This window comes from Gymnoscopelus microlampas (assembly GCF_963454915.1).
Source record: "Gymnoscopelus microlampas genome assembly, chromosome: 7".
NCBI lineage: Eukaryota > Metazoa > Chordata > Actinopteri > Myctophiformes > Myctophidae > Gymnoscopelus > Gymnoscopelus microlampas.
This window is the reverse complement of record NC_139944.1, coordinates 24,098,870-24,117,191: the sequence shown is the minus strand read 5'-3', so window position 1 is coordinate 24,117,191 and position 18,322 is coordinate 24,098,870. Positions and strand designations below refer to the sequence as shown.

General features: G+C 43.6%; 1 protein-coding gene across 5 annotated transcripts in view; it reads left to right on the top strand.

Annotated features, from left to right (window-relative positions):
- The window catches only part of kcnab2a (potassium voltage-gated channel subfamily A regulatory beta subunit 2a), a 115,404-nt gene that overhangs the window by 78,205 nt on the left and 18,877 nt on the right, over positions 1-18,322 (top strand). For 4 of the 5 annotated variants that reach the window (XM_084063580.1, XM_084063579.1, XM_084063576.1 and 1 more), the window contains one exon: positions 18,198-18,241. In XM_084063580.1, coding sequence (XP_083919706.1) covers positions 18,198-18,241 — 44 coding nt within the window. Of the gene's footprint in view, positions 1-2,351; positions 2,750-18,197; positions 18,242-18,322 lie in introns of those variants that run through there. The other variant, XM_084063578.1, reaches the window with a different exon arrangement.

The following is an 18,322-nucleotide window of genomic DNA, read 5'->3' as shown; positions in this document are numbered from 1 at the left end:
TTCAGTTCAATCAAAGTGCAGGGGGCAGATTTCCAATCAAATGAAATTGTAAATCTTTCCACAAATGGATTCATATTCCAGTCAATAAAGGAGATTTGAGAGCAAACGGTCATCGTTGCTGTGTGAATTGCTTTGACCTGAATTGACTGAATATTAATTAAGTCCAAACCGTGTATGTGTGTGCGTGTGTGTGCGTGCGGACAGGTGCTATAGGTGCTTCTCTGAAATTATGTGAAATCTCATTTAGATTACAGTTGCATTAAATTGGTTTTCCCTTTCTTTTTTTTTGCCCTCCCAGTTTCTATTTTTAAGTCTGGGAGAGCCAAAGGTCACAGTTCCAAGAATAGGGCTGTCAGTTGGCAAAGAGGCTGTCTGCTGGATCTCTGTGATGGAGGTTGCTGCTTCTGCAGCAGCTCAGCCTTACTCCATGTCAGGGCCTGACGGCATCTCTTTTAATTATCTCCCCGGCACACTAGCTGGTCCATTCCGATAAGCCTCAGTATTGTGTTACTGGAGTGTGTGTGCGCTACGTCCTACTGTCTGTTCAATCTGCAGCCAGGGCTGCTCTCAGTCCAATTACCGTCTTGTTTACCTTTGACCACCTGCACAGCCATTAGTATACACACTTTAGCTCCGCCATTCACTATTATCACACTCCATTCACCTCATAATACTTGTCATTGTTCTTCTGGTCAGTTGGTAATAACCACATGAACCCTAGCATCCCTATTCTGGGGCAAACATTTGATGGAAAAATAGCAGTAGATCGCTATCCTCGGCAAAGAGATTTTGTGTAGATGGGGGTAAAATAGGGGGCCTAGTATAGACCCTCGGGGACTCCGGTCAACTATGTACCGTATATAGGGTTTAAGTGGATAACCCAACAGTAACCAATATATACAGTACAGCATAGCACGGTAATTGGTTGTGGAGGCTTCCTCCTGTCTGGCATTGTGTCTACGGTATTTTGATGAGATTGCATTATTCAACTGAATGAATGTGTCAGTGTTAATCCTTTCTTCCAACTATTTCCATGCTAAGTTGGGATTGGGGGGTGACAAACAATGCAGTGCCTTAGCTGTCAGACGCCGCTAACTCCTGCCTTTGACATGCAATGGTTCAGATAAAGTTACATAATGAATATTTCATGGGCAGCTGAACAGACCCATGTGAGAGCCCCTTCGTCTCGGAGCCACGGGCCACTTTGGATTCCTGTGTGATGAACATACACACACCGCTCCATTTTTCTGATGGACAAGGCTATGCCAAATCCCTTTTGGAGAAAAGAAATACTGAGAAAGCTGAATATTAATTTAACTCAAGTGTAAAAATGGACCCATAAGTGAAATTGACCCTCTGGATTGTCTAGTGAAGGCAGCCAGAGAGGTTCTCTGAATACAAGCAAGCTTTTCTTGTGACAGCATCCGTAAACATTCTGATCTCTCTCTCGCTCTCTCTCTCTCTCATTGCTACAGCTCTCTCAATATTCCCCCTCATAGCTCCTCTTCATATCCCTCCCACTGTCTTCCCTCCCCTCTCTCACTCCCCTCCTCTTTCCAGCCTGAGCGCACCGTGCCTCTTTGTGCTGAGCATGAGGCATACAGTACACATCTAAGTTTAATCCAGGCAGCGGTGTGGTGTGGGGCTTGGAAGTGAATATACGGCCGCCCCTTTGACTGACAAAGTCAGTGTGTTCAGCAGCTGGATGGACAAACTGAACTTACTGGACAAAACCTCTGGTATTCTGTGCACACTGTGCTCTCTTCTCTCCATCCCTTCGTGTGGGTGTGTGCATCTTCACTTTTTGGCAGCAAGAGGTGTTATCTCTACCGCTGAGCTCAGCTTAAGAGGAAATTGCAAGAGTAAATCTTTCCGGCAGGCTCTGATGAGCTTCTGATTAATTGGGGAATCGAGTACGGGACATATAGGGAGGATTAAAGCAAAAAGCCTTTGAGTGGAAATTTGCAGAAACAGAAATGCATTTTGTGTTTTGGAAGGTTTCTTTTTTTAACTGATTTCATTCATTTGTGCTGGAACTACTGTATGTTTTCACCTGCCTGAAGTCAGTTGTGATGGGCTGCTGCTTTCTGAGATGAGCACATGAACTGAAAAAGAGATGCTTTCGAATTTGTCGGATTTGGACTACCTTTGACTTGACACGGTTCTGCTTCCACCTGCGTGGCTTTCTTTTCATTGTTTCAAACGGTCTGATCTGCTCCCCCCTCCCCTCCTTCCGTCTGATCTGCTCACCCCTCCCCACCCCACCACAACCCCCACCGCCAGCCCCTCAGCCTCTGTGAGCAAGTCAGTCCTTCCAGTGGCTGCGCACTGATTTCTGATAGAGTGCAGAACGCGTGAGACCAGACTGGAAGTAGCTGCGTCCTACAAACTGACCCACCTCTCCTCTCCAGAGGATCCCAGCGCCTCTGCCTCGCCACTTCTGGGATCTCGCTCTTGACCTGGTATTAGCCGGAGGACAGTTTTTAATTAAGTGTGTGTGAAAGCGGCCCCAGCGGGCCACTGGGCCACCAGCAACAATGCAGGTGTCTTTGGTGTGCACGGAGCACCGTGGCGGCATCAGCCGTTCCACAGAGGACCGGCTAAGAGGACAAAATGCCAACAGCCCAAACACAGGAACCCGTAACAAGTTCCGAGCTGTGGCCATGGTGGCTCGCAGTCTTGGGCAGCTCTCTGTCCAGAGTGTGCCCTCCACCAGCGAGCAGAGCATGAGGACCGGCATGAAGTATAGGTACGGTATGCTCCACACTGTAAATGGGTCAATTTGTACACTTTCAGATTTAAATTAATACTTTCGTTTGATAGTGATTGAGAACAGGTTCAGTAAGAAATTCACTGTAGTGGGATGTTTTCTTTTCCGGGGCAGTCAACCTCCAGCAGTGCTCTCTAATCTCCTAAACCACAGTCATTTATTGAATCCATTAACCACTTAAACCCTCTATACTTAGTAAACTAATACTGAGTTGACCGAGGTCAGCTCTTTTCCCCCCCCTGTTCACTAAATCTCTTTGACAAAAATTGCCTATCAACAAGTCAACAACGCATTGCGTTGTGAGCTTGTAGATCTGCTATTTTTCGGCGGACATACTCTAACACCCACAATAGGGATGCTAGGGTTAAAGTGCTTAAGAGGACTTCTGAGTCCCACATCTCCTGCTGTGTTTGAATAATGGCTGTCAAATACCTGCTCTCAGGGAGGTAATGATTAATGAATCACACAATGCTCCCCCCGGTCAAACATGTCAAACCCTGATCTGTTTGGGATTCCATAAAACACAACCATGCCTTTTTATGTAGCCTGTGTGAGCTCTTGCACATCATCGCATCCGACCTTATGTGCGAGTGAGTGAGTAGTTTTTTGTTGTTTTGAATTCAGATTGATTGCAGTTGTCCATTCATTCAACTATGACGAGAGCTGTAAGGAAAGCACATAGCCGGTCCAGACAGGAGAGGGGGGTTCAGTCACCTCTAAATCAGCCTTCTCATTAGTGTATAATTGTTAGACCAAAATTAGTCCAAGTCAGATGTCCTTGAATTGCAGAACACAGTGGGGGGTTTTGGAAACAGTGAAAATTCATTCAGTTCATTGTTTCTATTACTGAAAAAGTATATCTTGTTTTTTTTAGGTCTTTAGATTGTACTGTGCATGTGAGCATGTAGTTTTCATTGTTTTATATTAATTTATACAGTATATACAGCTTGAATATATACACTGTTTTAAAAGTAAACAGGTCTGGGGACATACTTACTTATATTCAACAGGCCACAAATCACCAGTAGTTCATTGCACACCCACAGTAGATAAAACGGGATGTATAAAAAGTATTGGTCTCAATAAAGCAGACAAATATCGATATGATGAGTTTCAGGCAAGGGTGGTTTAGTTTAGCCAATAATGAACTACAGTAGTCATCTGCAGTAGAAGAAAAAGCCAATGAAAAAAGAGCCACCTACAACAATGAACTGTTTCATATCAGGACTATCCTCGACCTAAAGAATTTCTTAATCGGTCGCCTTATAATCAAAGGGATTTGTCAACTAATCAATAAGTTGATTGTATAAAATTGACAAATGTATACAATTGTGTTTGCCACTTACAGTCATGCAGAGACCAGCTTTTTCAGGTTGGTGAGGTTGATAACTTGATAACATTCCAATCTAGATTTCACAACTGGCTACTGGCTATTTCACTATAGACTGGTAGAATTAAAGGGTTATATCTGGAGTTTACAAAGTGTTGCGTTGAATAACATTTTGATTGCAACATGTTGCAGCGTGACGATTTGTGAGCTTGTAGAACGGCTATTTTCTGCTAAGATATGTTCTGTAGAGCGGAGGGGGGCATAGTATAGAGCCCTTGGGAATCTGGTCAACTAAATATAGGGTTCAAGTGATTAAATCCTATAAACTTCCCATGTTGCGATGCGTTAACTTGGTGGTTGTTGATCTGCTATTTTCGGCGAATGGTCGCCTATGATTCATGACACGCCCAGACTAGGGATGCTATGATTCGTGTGGTTAAGGATGGCCCACTGTTGTGTTGAATTACTTGACTTTGCCGTCCTCAGCTCAGTCATCTGGAGGAACAAGAGGAATCCTTCCAGCCTGATTGGCTAGTCACAGCCCAGCGACGCTGACTCACTGTCATTGAGTTTAATGACTTTGAAGGAGTAAAATCATGTTCAGCTCAGGGGCACAGTGGCTGTTTATTTGCAACGCCATCCATGATGCAGGGCCATTACTGAGCTCATGAGCCAGGTCACGTACTGTGTATTGAATATAATGGAAGATGTGTATGTTACATTACATGCCCATTCTTCTGACGCATGCACTGAGGGCAAAACATATGTGCTGTTGATGAGTGTGTACCAGAGAGAGAGAGAGAGAGAGAGAGAGAGAGAGAGAGAGAGAGAGAGAGAGAGAGAGAGAGAGAGAGAGAGAGAGAGAGAGAGAGAGAGAGAGAGAGAGAGAGAGAGAGAGAGAGAGAGAGAGAGAGAGAGAGAGAGAGAGAGAGAGAGAGAGAGAGAGAGAGAGAGAGAGAGAGAGAGAGAGAGAGAGAGAGAGAGAGAGAGAGAGAGAGAGAGGGGGGGGGGAGAGAGAGAATGAGATAGTGAGCTAAGGTTAGTACTAGTGTGTGGGCACTGTGCCCACAAGGGAGCTGGCTGGGCTAATCTGTGCTCATGTCAGTGAGTATCATTCCAGTGGGTCCCTTCAAGGAAAAGCTCACCCGTACTGCATCAAAGAGAAGTGGGCCATGCATTTCAGTACTTCACTTATTTATTTATTGCATTCATGTTTATTTCTTCCATCACCAACAATTAAATGAATTATTTTATTAGCTAGTTTGCTAAATGAATACAGTTTACTCTGGGCCATATGCCAAGAGTAATACAGTATCTTAAACCACATGCTATAGTATGTCATAACACCAATGCTTAGGTTTATGATACGTAGAATATTGAGAGCTGTTATGTCTTCGCCATGCAGAATGTTCCACGGTTACCCAAGCCGGAGAATAACATGCTGATTGCTTCATATTCAGATCAGCCTTGTTTGCATGAGTCCATTCCAAGATGGCAGCCTTGAGAATAAATCAATGCCGACAGTCACAGCCCTGGGGCCAGGATGCAACTTACTCTTATCTATGCTAACCTCCCCACAAGGCATAGGAAAACCATCAAATTGACTGTCTTTTCAAGGTGCGAAAGCACTGTACAGCTTTTGTTCCTGCAATCCAGCAGCCTGCCTGCCTGCCTGCCATACCATACAGACGGAGACATTCTCTTACGTGACACTGCGCCCGCGTGACATGACTGGTTAGAATCACCACTGCCCGGCCGTGAGAGTCCGCGCTTCCGCTGAGGAATGATTAAATGACTTCAGTCAGGACTGAATTAATGATGCACACAAAACGGCTTACGATTATGTAAAGTAGTCTCGCTCAAGGAATGGAAGAGAATAATCTGTGCGACCGGGGACACAGGGCAGGTGGGGAGACAATCCCATAAGACCCCCCGTGTTTTTCACAGCCCCGTATAAGCCCTCTTCTCAATCCACTGAACTCCGGAGAGCTCTTATGGGATTCACTCCATTCCAGCGGTGTCAGAGTATTTGCTTAGGTGAACCACATAAACAGCGGTGAAGTTGAATGTTTAATGGTGGATAATACACATACTTCACATAGGAGTGCAGAGTGTGCACTCTGATTTCTCTCTGAGTCAGACTCTGTGGACATTTTTAAATCTAGGCTTGAAACCCACATTTTCTCCTTGCACTATAGTCTTATTTATTTTATTGTTGTGTCCAGTTCCTCTTAACTTGCGATTTTAATACTTGGTTGTAAATCCTTTGTGATTTGTATATTTACAGTTGTGTACTGCCGTTTATTGATTGTTTGATCATACGTGTAGGCACATATACACTGTGTATTATTTGTTTATTGTGTTTTGCTTTGTATATGATTTGTTGTGAAGTGTACAGAGACCCCTTGGGGTGATGTCGCACTATAAATAAATGAAAACGGAACTGAACTGAACTGAACTTTACAGACACAGTTCTGGAGTTAGACAACATTAGAACTGTCTGTGGGTTTTTTTTATGCCACAGCTTTTATTATGCCCCAGCTCTTCTCTCGTGCGCTCCGTATCTTTTTACTGCAGTGCCCGTGTAAATATGAGGAGCTGACTTGCCACGTCTTGCCCTGGCATAACTCTACAGTAACTGGCCTATGCTGAGACTACCAGCAGGGTTGTTGATGGCTCCGGAGGTCCACTAGTTAGTTGTGATGTTGAAATTGAACCGGCGCCATGTTTTATAGCTACTGGCAAGAGTCAAGTTTGAGCAGATGGCAATTGAATCACATAGCTGACTGTGTGGAGAAGGTGAAGGGGTATCATTAACAGGGATAGAGGAAGGGAAATGCAGCACCACCAACAAAGCTAATTCACCAATCTGTCTTAATTTGGTGTACCTCGAAGTCTGATGCATTGTCCACGTCTGAACAGATGGATGGTCGCATTTCCGAAGACGACAGACTTGAGGAAATTATTTAGACATGAAAGCTGAATCATTGACAGTCACTTAAGATAATCACTGTGTTCTCATGTATGCCTAATGATTATTGGCAAATCACTTTAATGTGAAAAATGCGTTGGGAACTGTGGTAGTAATATAATTTAAAGTCAAGTTGTTGTTTTTTTCCCTTGTACTGTGCATGTAATTGTGCTTCAAATATTTTGTTATTGGAGCACGAAGGCAGGCTTGGTAGAGGTCTGGGTGGCAAAAGACGTGGGCTTGTGATATGAATATCAGGAGTGTGGGTGCGTGCCAGGACATTTCAGTGCATTTGGAGTTTTGGACTTCTCCTCCTACTTACAATATGGTGTGGAGACTGTGCAAGCTGAGCAGAACAAAGCAATGCACTCCAGTGTAAACAATACGTTCATCCACTGCTTACAGACTGCAGAACTGATGGCTGTAGTAGCCACTTAAAACTAGAATAATCTGTCTTTTTGACTTAAGTGACTGAGTCCAGAGCTACAGCGATGGGGGAGGTCACAGATGGGGCTAGTGCTATCCCAAAGCAGGGGTGGAAGAAGTACTCACATTTTTTTTCACATATTTTACTTAAGTAAAAGTAGCAATATAAATATAAAGTACCACAATATAAAAATACTCTGTTACAAGTAAAAGGCCTGTGTTCAAAATGTTACTTGAGTAAAAGCACAAAAGTATTGGCATCAAAATATACTTAAAGAATCAAAGGTAAAAGTACAAAGATGTTTGAGAATAGCAGATCTAAAAGCTCGTAGATTGGCTATTTTCAAATAGCCTATGTATAAAATAGGGCTGAAGTAATTAATGTATGTTTTATAATATAATAATTTATATCTGCAAAGTAACTAGTAAACTAAAGTTTTCAAACAATTGTAGTGGAGTAAAAGTACAATATTTGCCTCTGAGTTGTAGTGGAGTTGAAGTAAAAGTACTGTACTCCAGTAAAGTAAAAAATACCTAAAAATTGTAGTGCAGTACAGTACTTGAGTAAATGTACTTAGTTACTTTACACCACTGATCCCTAGGTTATTAACTGGCTCCCCTCCCAGCCAATGATTCATCTCCCAGTATCCTCAGTAATATAATATTATGACTAAGACCATATACCAATACCATACATACAGTATAACATGTTACAAATACATTTTTTTTTCTAAATTCAATATTTAAGTTTTTAGACAACATATTTGCTGACAAAATTATCTTTTCATGTAAAGTAAACTTTTCATGTAAAAAAGCTTTCCAGTATCAAATTCTAGATCCTCAAAAGTCTCTTGCACACCTGACGTGAATAAAATTGCGTTAGTAGAGTAGACACAATTTAAGGAAACGAGGACACTTGCATACTGTCTGCAATTGTAATAAAGATACAATGTAATAGGCAACGTTTCGGTCAAGGACCTTCTTCAGGCATAACAGGTCCTATATTAAATTGTATCTTTATTGAGCAATGCGCAGACAGTGTGCCGGGACATTGCCTATTAAATAGTATCTTTATTGAGCAAGTGCAGACCATTGGCGGGTGCCCTTGATGCCTTAGCATCGGATTCTGAAATCATATGCCTAATAATAAGTTGGGTATGACGTGTTGTAACCCCCTTTTGGCAAATGGATAGTTCAACCCTATTTTGCAGTGAGGCAGAATAGCTGGAAGAAGAGTGCTTATTGAACGCCTGTTTGAATCCTAGTTCTTATCGTTACCAAAGCAGAAATCCTTATGCAGTATATCTACTCGATAAAGCTCTAGTTGTGGGTTTGTCTTGTGTGTGTGCTAGGATTATGCCCAAATATGGGCACATACCCATAATGGAGATCCTCGAGTGCATATCAGTGTTGTTAGGCAACAGTTTCTGTTGTGTGTTATGTCACATGAGCTCGATCAGCGAAAGGGAGTAGGGAGAGAGGGATGAGGGAAGTTTGAAGAGAGAGACTGTTTCATCCACACAATAACCTGGCCAATACTGGGTACCAAAACCTGAACGTGCGATCGTCGTATCGCTGAGTGACGCGTTCTTAGCGCAGCATGAAGTGCTCCATTTTGTGCTCGTCTATTCTGAAGTTAAAGTTGTCTGTCTGTGAGTGTGTCTTGATAAATATCCCCATATACAGTACAGGCCTGATGTCACAGTACTGGCATGCATCAGCGCAAATCAGATGTTCATGAATGTGGTAGACTACAGGAGTTCAAGTACCTTAGGCTTGAACTAGGTACCATCTTTAATGTGCAGAGAACATTCACTGAACATTCACCATCTGTTTGCCCTGGGCACATTGAGAAGAAATGCAGTGGGATGCTTCATTTATTGATGGATACTTGTGATTTACAGTATAGTGTATGCAATGCATGGAAGGCGTGTGCGTGCATGCTTACGTGCATGAATGCGCGCACATTTCTGTGTGTGTGCATGCGCACGTTAAATGGGTTGAGGGCAGGTTTCAGTCTGAAAGGTGGGTGGAACGGTTGGGTGTTCTATGTCAGTAACGGAGTCACAGTTGTGTTAAGTTGAATGGAGAAATGCAGACAGCTGTTTTTTAGTTGCCTGACTGATGGAGTTTAATTAGAGGCTGCGTGTCTGTGCTTCAACGGTACTTTGATCTCCTCTTCTGCATGTCATTGTCTAAAACACACTAGAAATAGCCTAGATGTATTAATTCTGCCTCTGCACCAGGAATAGGCTTCCCCTTTTTCACTCTCCTCATGATCGTCAATGACTTACTTTCCATTGTCTTTAGATTGGGACTGAATTCTATGCTCTGTATAGGGTTGTCAGATGATGCTTTTGTGAGCTGATTAATCTGATTATGCAAAACAAAAGCTTGGTGTTATGTTACTTACATGGATCATGTTATATTACTCTCATATGACGAGAGAGGCAACAGTTGAGGATGGGGTCGATGTGATTTCTGGTTAGAATATTTATGCGTTACTTTATGTTCTTCCAGAATATCACACTGCGTGTGAATAGTTTTGACAGTGGAATTCGTATTTAATAAGCTAGCTGTTGAACTGTGTTTATGTAATTTCTTGATGCTGTGATTGGTGAATAATAAGGGGCTGTCACTGTACCGTAGTCTAAGCCTGACAGGCAGGCTGCCAAATGAAGATGGACCGATACAGTGGTAAACAATTACGTCTTCTGACGGTGTCATGCTCAGTCATCCTTGTTATGAATAATTATAGTCAACAGTTTTACAGTAAAACTGGCCATATGATGCTTTTGGCATTGAATGTTTTCACCTCAAGTGACACCACCTCAAGTGTCTGCTAAATGCCTAAATTGTAAATTGATGTCACTGTTCCATCCCAGATATCTTGGGGGAAAGGGACAATAAAACTATCTAGATAAAGGAAGGCTGACTTTTAGTGCTGGGTGTCTATTTACAATAGTGAAGGTGAGTACAGGTGATTGGCGCAAGATACAATTAAGAAGTCCTATCTCTGTAAATCAGGTGCGATAGAGGATAAAGGAGGGAAAGGGGCTGATGGTGCCAAATCAAAGTACTTAGCAAAACAAAAAGCCAACTAACTAAATTGAAGAGCCCAACCAGGATGAAATCATGGCTCTGCAGGGGGGTGAGTGTGTGTGTGTGTGTGCGTGTGTGTGTGTGTGTGTGTGTGTGTGTGTGTGTGTGTGTGTGTGTGTGTGTGTGTGTGTGTGTGTGTGTGTGTGTGTGTGTGTGTGTGTGTGTGTGTGTGTGTGTGTGTGTGTGTGTGTGTGTGTGTGTGTGTGTGTGTGTGTGTGTGGACCCCGTACCAAAGGCACGTCAGAATCCTGGAGAGATTCCACATTCGCTGCCTACAACGGATCCTGGGTCTGACCTGGGAGGACAGGGTCCCATATGTGGATATCTATGACCGGACCCAAACACCCAGCATTCAAGTGTTCCTTGCGCAAAGACATCTGCGCTGGGTGGGGCATGTAATCCGCATGCCCACCCAGAGGCTCCCCCGACAGATCCTCTACGGCCAACTCCAGGAAGGCTGTAGGTCTCCCGGGGGACAGCGGAAACGCTACAAGGACCACATAAAAACCCTCCTGAAGCGCTGTGCTATCCAACCCTCGGCACTAGAAGACCTGGCTGCTGATCGCCATACCTGGCGCACCACCAGTCACGAGGGGATCGCACACCTCCAGGAGCAGACCACAGAGAGGAGAAAGCAGCAACGTGTGCAGCGACACCAGCGTGCTGCAGGGGCCCCCCTCTCATGTGTGGACTTCATCTGCCCCACATGTGGCAAACCATGCGGGTCACGCATTGGCCTGCACAGTCACATGCAATGGCACAACCGCAATCCCCCTCAATAACCCATTCCTGGAGCAACGTCATCATCGAAATCGATGGACAGCCATAAGCAAGTAAGTGTGTGCGTGCGTGCGTGCGTGCGTGCGTGCGTGCGTGCGTGCGTGCGTGCGTGCGTGCGTGCGTGCGTGCGCGTGCGTACTCTGTCAGTAGGCACCTCATTGTTTTATACTTTTTTAAATACTTGAGTTTAGGGACTATTTAATATTTGCCTTTAAGTCAATGGTGTGCTGATCATACTAAAATCTTGCCCAAATTTGGATGTCATAGAACATTTGACGTCATAGATGACTGACACCACAGGTTGGCCTCATGATTTTCGAGATCCACAATGGAGCCGTGCCGTTCCCAATGTGGATCCCGAGATCCAAATGATCCTTCCTCTCTCCTCTCCATAAGATTTACCGTCCCTTCTTTTGGCTTTTGGCTGATCAGTCCCAAATAGCAGCGGTGGAAATACCCCTTTCAAGACAAGAAGCATGTCTTAGGAAAGACCTCTGAGGAGCCAGCCTACGAATGTTCAAATAAACCACAGTAACACGGACAACAACTGACTTAAAGTGTGTTCCAGGTGACTCTCTCTACTCCACATAAAGCTGCTGGCTCGTGCGATCTATCTGTGCCAAATGTGAGTTATACTATGCACATGACTGTCTGTGAAATGGACTTTCATCTCAGGTAGTATTACACTAGCTGCTCTGTGGTAGTTGATGGTGTGCCTTCTTTCTCTCTATTTCAGTCTTACTCTTTTCCTCACTTGATTTCCTGTCAAGTGGAATTGATGTGGCGCGCCCACGATGGCCAAGTGGTTCGGGCACGTACCACATGGGCTCTAATGCCTGACATTTCTCTGTTTCCTGTCTATTCGGTAGATCGGCTTTTTTTTGCTCTTTGTCATACAAATAAAAATGTAGAGAACTTTAGTGGTAATAAAATATACCTCCCTCTTTTTATACAAATCACCCTGATTCCACCTGCAGCCAACAGAGGCGGGGTGGCATGAAGAGTTTGTTTTTTAAGTTGGAGCCGTCTGCAAGGCTGTATTAATAGTTGTGCTCTGTGACTGTATCCCGCTAAACAAATTCCTCCTCACAGCTATGTGACCCTGTTTCTCATTCATCATCCCAATCTGTCCATCCATTGCCTTCACTCTGAGCGACAGCCCCGCCTCTTTCCATGGCATTGACCGATGTGTCCACTCCGCACCTCCGGTCTTTCCCGTGTCAGTCCCCTCTTACTCCCTACCTGGGTTCCACAGGTATTAGATTAACGGGGCCGATGTAAATAATCCGGGCTGAATAATGAAGGCTATCTGATATTTATCACATAGCCAGGCTTTAATGGCCCTGATGAAGGGAGAGATACCGCTACACAATCAGCTAAAGTGCCGCCGCGCCCTGAACTGTCCCTGTGAGCGACCTCGCCGACGAAGGAAGTCGGCGTGTTGAGTATGGCCGCCACGGTCGCTGCGTTGATCAAATGGCATTTCCTCCATTTCCTCCTCTTCGTGAATAAATAAGGCCATGGGTATGTGAAAAACAACTTACAGTATTGCACAGCATTTGTCTTTTTTACCGCATGAACCCTAGGCGTCTCTATTCTGAGGCGAAACATTCTGTGAAAATAGCAGATCTACAAGCTCACAACGTGTCACGACCGTGTTCAAAACCCTAATAACCAGCCTCGTGCCAAAGCCTCCTGTTTGTTTGTTTGGTGATCTTGTCATGCATGCCTACCGTGGCAATATCTCAACATTGCTCCGGTGTGCCGGAGGCCCAGCCCTACTGAGCTAAGAGAGAAACTCGATCTGCCATATCGGAAACATATTGCAGCTCTCAGAGGCGGCGGCACCTCCATCCAGGGCCCCTCCAGAGTCATCAAAAAAGGTCTGGGTGAGTGACTTGGACAGGGAGGATAATATATGCGTCATCTATTTGCCTACAGCCCAGCTCATGTGCAACACACATTATGAACAGATATAGACCCCCCGAAATAGACCTTCAACTCACCCCTTATGGGAACAAATGAACAAACCAGAGGATGGCCGCCTAACCCAGAGGTAGTGGTCATTAAGGATCTGAAAATATAACGGGGATCCGAGAGCACTTGTTTCAATTGTCTCTTACCGGGTCCACGTCTCAGAATGAGTTCCAATAACTTCAATAAAAGATCAATAGCACTCACTGAAAAAGTCATTTTTTAGGCTCTTTTATTATTTGGTCCAGCAGCAAAAGAACATTTTGGCCGTAGCGTTCCTTAATGTAATTATGTTTTTGTTAATTTCACTTACAGGTATAAAATGTATTCACTTAGATTATTCATAGGCTCCGGCCTAAACGTTTGTTTGCTGCTGCACCAAATTATAAAAGATCCTAAAAAAGACTTTTAAGTGAATGCTGGTGATCTTTTCAAGTTATCTGAAACTATATCACCCTAGACACAGTTCGTAGTAAAATTCCTAGGTAATGGGACCTAATAAGGGCTGTTTGCCCTTAACTTTCAGCCAGACTGCAGTAAGTGTCCTGGTCCTCGTTGCCACAGTAGCTGTGGCTGCTACATTATTGAGGAGGCTGAGAGAGGCAGGTGACCTTATTACCAAGGTCCATGTCTACCAGGGCTTAGCGGGAACCTGACCTCTGCTGGTTTGTACACACTGACCGCGTACAGAGGGTCAAAGCGCTGACCACCCCCCATGTAGTGTTCAAGTTCAGTACAGTAAAACAATGAAAACAACACACCACTGACAATCAGTTGTGGAAAAAGTAAAAATGTTCACCCAAAAATGACTTATTTTCTATCAATTACACACCCCATGAAGCCTCGAGTTCATGGATTTTTTTTTGTTTTTGTGGCATTCCTAAGACAATAATTTGATGACCGTGTGTATTTTCGGTAGGAGACGCAAAGAATCTACTTTGTGTCTCCTACCGGATACATTAGCCGGTAGGAGACGGGAATCAAATTATTAGCTTAGGAATGCGACAAAAACAAAAAAGAATCCATGGATTCAAGACTTCATGGGGTGTGGGTGAACTCCTCCTTTAAGTAAAAGTATCAATACTGCAATGTAGAAATACTCTGTCACAAGTAAAAGTCCGGAATAAAAAAATTACTTGAGGAAAAGTACAAAAGTATTGGCATCAAAATGTACTTAAATTACCAAAAGTAAAAGTAGTCATTATGCAGAGAGTAGTCATTAGTAGTCACTAAAAAATATATAATTTGAAAATAGCAGATCTACAAGCTCACAATGCGTCGCTGAGGTTGTAGATCGGCTATTTTCAAATGGCCGAAATGTGTACTTAAGTACAGTACTTGAGTAAATGTACTTAGTTACTTTATACCACTGAAGTTCAGTACAGTAAAAAAAAAAAAATAAACAACACACCGCTGACTGATACTTCATCATGACAAAGAAAATGTCAGGTATTCTGATATCCCTGTTCATTTTTAGGTTTTGTGAAGAACCCTGATACAATGGTACGGTGTGCAGCAGTCAATTGTCTTCAAGGCCTGCTTTATGCTTACACCTTTCGTTTCTGAAATAAGCCCCAGCAACTGGCTGGTGAAAACGGTGTAACTCTGGAAGCTCCGTCTAACACATACTCCCATATAATTTAACACGTTCGACTGTACATCTCATTTTGTGAACATGCTGGCTCGCAGTGTTTTCACACATTATAAGAATTCAGCTAATCACATTAAGCGGATGCGTTTGATGATGCCAGAGCACCGCAAGGCATGAAAGACATTCGGTGCTGGATCTTTATATTCTACCACATGACACAGTGTCTAGAGAGACACACGCACACCTCCCCGTTTGTCTAGAGAAACACACACACACCACCATTTATTACGCAGACACCCTTAGTCTAACAAAGAGTTAAATATCTCAATCCAAAATTAACCACTTTCAACATGGCGTACCTATTTATGTCCTTATAGGGAAAAAAAGATTACAAAATTGAAAATATCCAATAGATGTGACGCGTTGTGAGCTTGTAGATCGTCTATTTTTGTCACACGACACCGTTGCATGATGAAGTATAAATAGGGCTTAGGTGGTGAGTGGAGATTCCAGCAATACACATTCCAACTATTCAGCCACGAGGCTGCTCTTATTTTCGTCTGGGAATCTCAATTTTCTCCCTCCCCCGGGGATATTTTAGCCAAAGCAATTAAGAGACATTTAATTGTACAGTAATTTGCCTGAGGGGAGTTGTTAACCTTGCCACCGTGGCCATGCCCACCCACACACACCCCACCCCCCAAGCATTGTGAGAGCAAGGTGGTCAGACCAGATAGCCTTATCGTGCCCACTCCCAATAACCCAGGGTTCGATTTGCTGGGGGGAATGCGGGGGAAATCCATGCCTCTGCTTTTGACATCCGCCACTCTGGTCATTCGTCTTTATCGCCGGTGGGGGGCATGTTTTATCCCTGCTTCTGGTCAGTTATAATGCATGCATTCCCTTTTGGGAAATGTAGACTGTCTGATATGTTTGGTATTTATTTTTGATAAATAATACAATTAATCATCATTTTAATTGTAATAAAAATGTGGGTCCCACATAAGTCTATATACTTTTTCTGTCTACACCAAATCTCTTGCCTGAAAATTCCTGAATGTTCGTCTATTTTTTCTGTCTATTATGACTTGCCCAGAATAGGGACGCGAGGGTTTAAGTTCAATTACTGTCCGTTTCTGTGGAACGGACTGTACTAGAGCGTTAAGAAGAACTGATAGTATATACTAAGAGCCATGTTGGTATGGAGACATTCGGGAGATGCAAGACGATGGATGATATACTGTGTGTATATTGATAGTCGAATTAACGTTTAATTTGATTTACTCCACAACAGAGAGTAGCTAATGGAGATGTTCAGTGTGAATAGGAAACTTAAGAGGAGACCAGACAGATTTGAGGACATTTGTTTCTGTTCTCAGTACAACAAAAATCTAGCCCACTTCGCTTGCTTTGAGAGGAGATGCTATTGTCGAGATTTTCGTATTTGTTTAAAACGGTTTAGCCAACGCGCAGTGGAGCTTTTAGGCCTGTCTTTGCCATGCAGAGGAAGAAGATGAAAGAAACATTTTGCTTCTTTGTCACTGCGGCAGTTTAGGAATCTTAACCACGGCTTCACGAGACACCCACACAGGCATAATCCCACTCTCATGCACACAGACACACACACACACGCACGCACGCACGCACGCACGCACGCGCGCGCTGTTGTGCAATACACACTGACACATCTGCACTCAGAGACATATGTTCACTCCCCTGATTCCTCCCTCAGTCTCTCTCTTTTCTCTTCGCACATACAGAGATTCTAATTGTAATTCTATCCAAACAGCCACTGTAACAAAAATACTCCTACACATCTGTTACATCATCCCTGATCCCACATCTTTTATCTACACGGCACGCTTTGCCACTTTATCTCTGTGTAGCATTAGGACACAGCCTTTTAATGTGTTTAATGGTGTCTTAGATTAAGTGTGTGTGTGTGTGTGTGTGTGTGTGTGTGTGTGTGTGTGTGTGTGTGCGTGTGTGCGTGTGCGCGTATGCTTGTGTGTATTTATATATATTACTGTATAATCAATGTGTCATTTCATACGTTTTTTTTTGTGGTGATCTAAACCATGTCTCTCATATGCCTGTGTGAAACATCTTCAGTCTCTGATCAGAATATAACATTCAACCTCTACTGTAGGTGTCAAAGTATTTTTCAACAGTGTGTGGGAAAATAGCTCCATATCATCTCTCTATCTGTGGATTGCTTCCTACTTGAACTGTGACTCACCCACTACTGCCGGTGTGGATCTCTCACAATAACATGAAATCTTTGGTTTATATTCTGTTGTTGATAGTCAATCAGTGACTCATGGTTTTCATTTGAGATGACCATGTCAATGTTGCACTCGTTATTCACTCTACAATGTATCTCCTCGGCATGTTGTGACTTTGTTACCATTGTGTATGTGTATTTAGAGAAAATGAAAGGAGACCATATCAAGAAATATTTGGTTATTGAATTGAAGTCAATACATGTTGTTCTATGACTTCATTGCCCAGCACTAATACATAGCAGTCTGAGAAAACTTCAAAGATGAAATCTAAAAGGATTAAGGGACCTAGACGAGACTTTGTCCAGTCCAGACCTCTCAGTCTGGACTGTGATGGGCTCAGAGATGCCAGCTTTGGGAGCGGGTTGCTGTGTGCACGCAGAGACCTGAGTCAAGATTGTGATTTGCTCCAGGGGTCCGGGGATGAGCGAGGGGGTCCCTTGATGTGCTGTCAGAAACTCCAGGGGAAGCTCTCTTTTCCTCTGTAGGCCTCTCTCTCTCCCTCTCTCCCTCTCTCCCTCTCTCCCTCTCTCCCTCTCCACTCGACAGCAATGTGCCTAGGCCACTCCATAAGCATCCACACACTACAACAATGGGTCAGTTTTACACAGAGTTAAACACTGAGGACTTTACTGTGTGCGTCCAGGGCAGATAGAATGCGGTTGAAGAGAAGCAGGCTGGCTGTCTGAGTCCAAATCCATATACTGTCTCCAAAATCCATTCAAAACCCTTTGTGTCCAAATCCATACAAAACCCTCTTCTCAGTCCTTCTGTCTATAATCCTCCGCTGCAGTAAGACATTTTGAAGCAGACTGTTGCATAAACAGCACAAGTAAAACCAGACCCCACATTACAGACCTCCCCATCTCTTAAATGAAGCTTGAAGTTCCAATCTAATGGTCCTGCTATCCAAGTACTGTATAACTGAATTCAACTTTAATGCTAATGCTAATGCATTTCTGCTTTGACAGAAACCTTGGAAAGTCAGGCCTGCGGGTGTCCTGCCTTGGATTAGGTAAGAGTTCCTGGGCCAACAACAATAAATAGAGTGTGTGTGTGTGTGTGTGTGTGTGTGTGTGTGTGTGTGTGTGTGTGT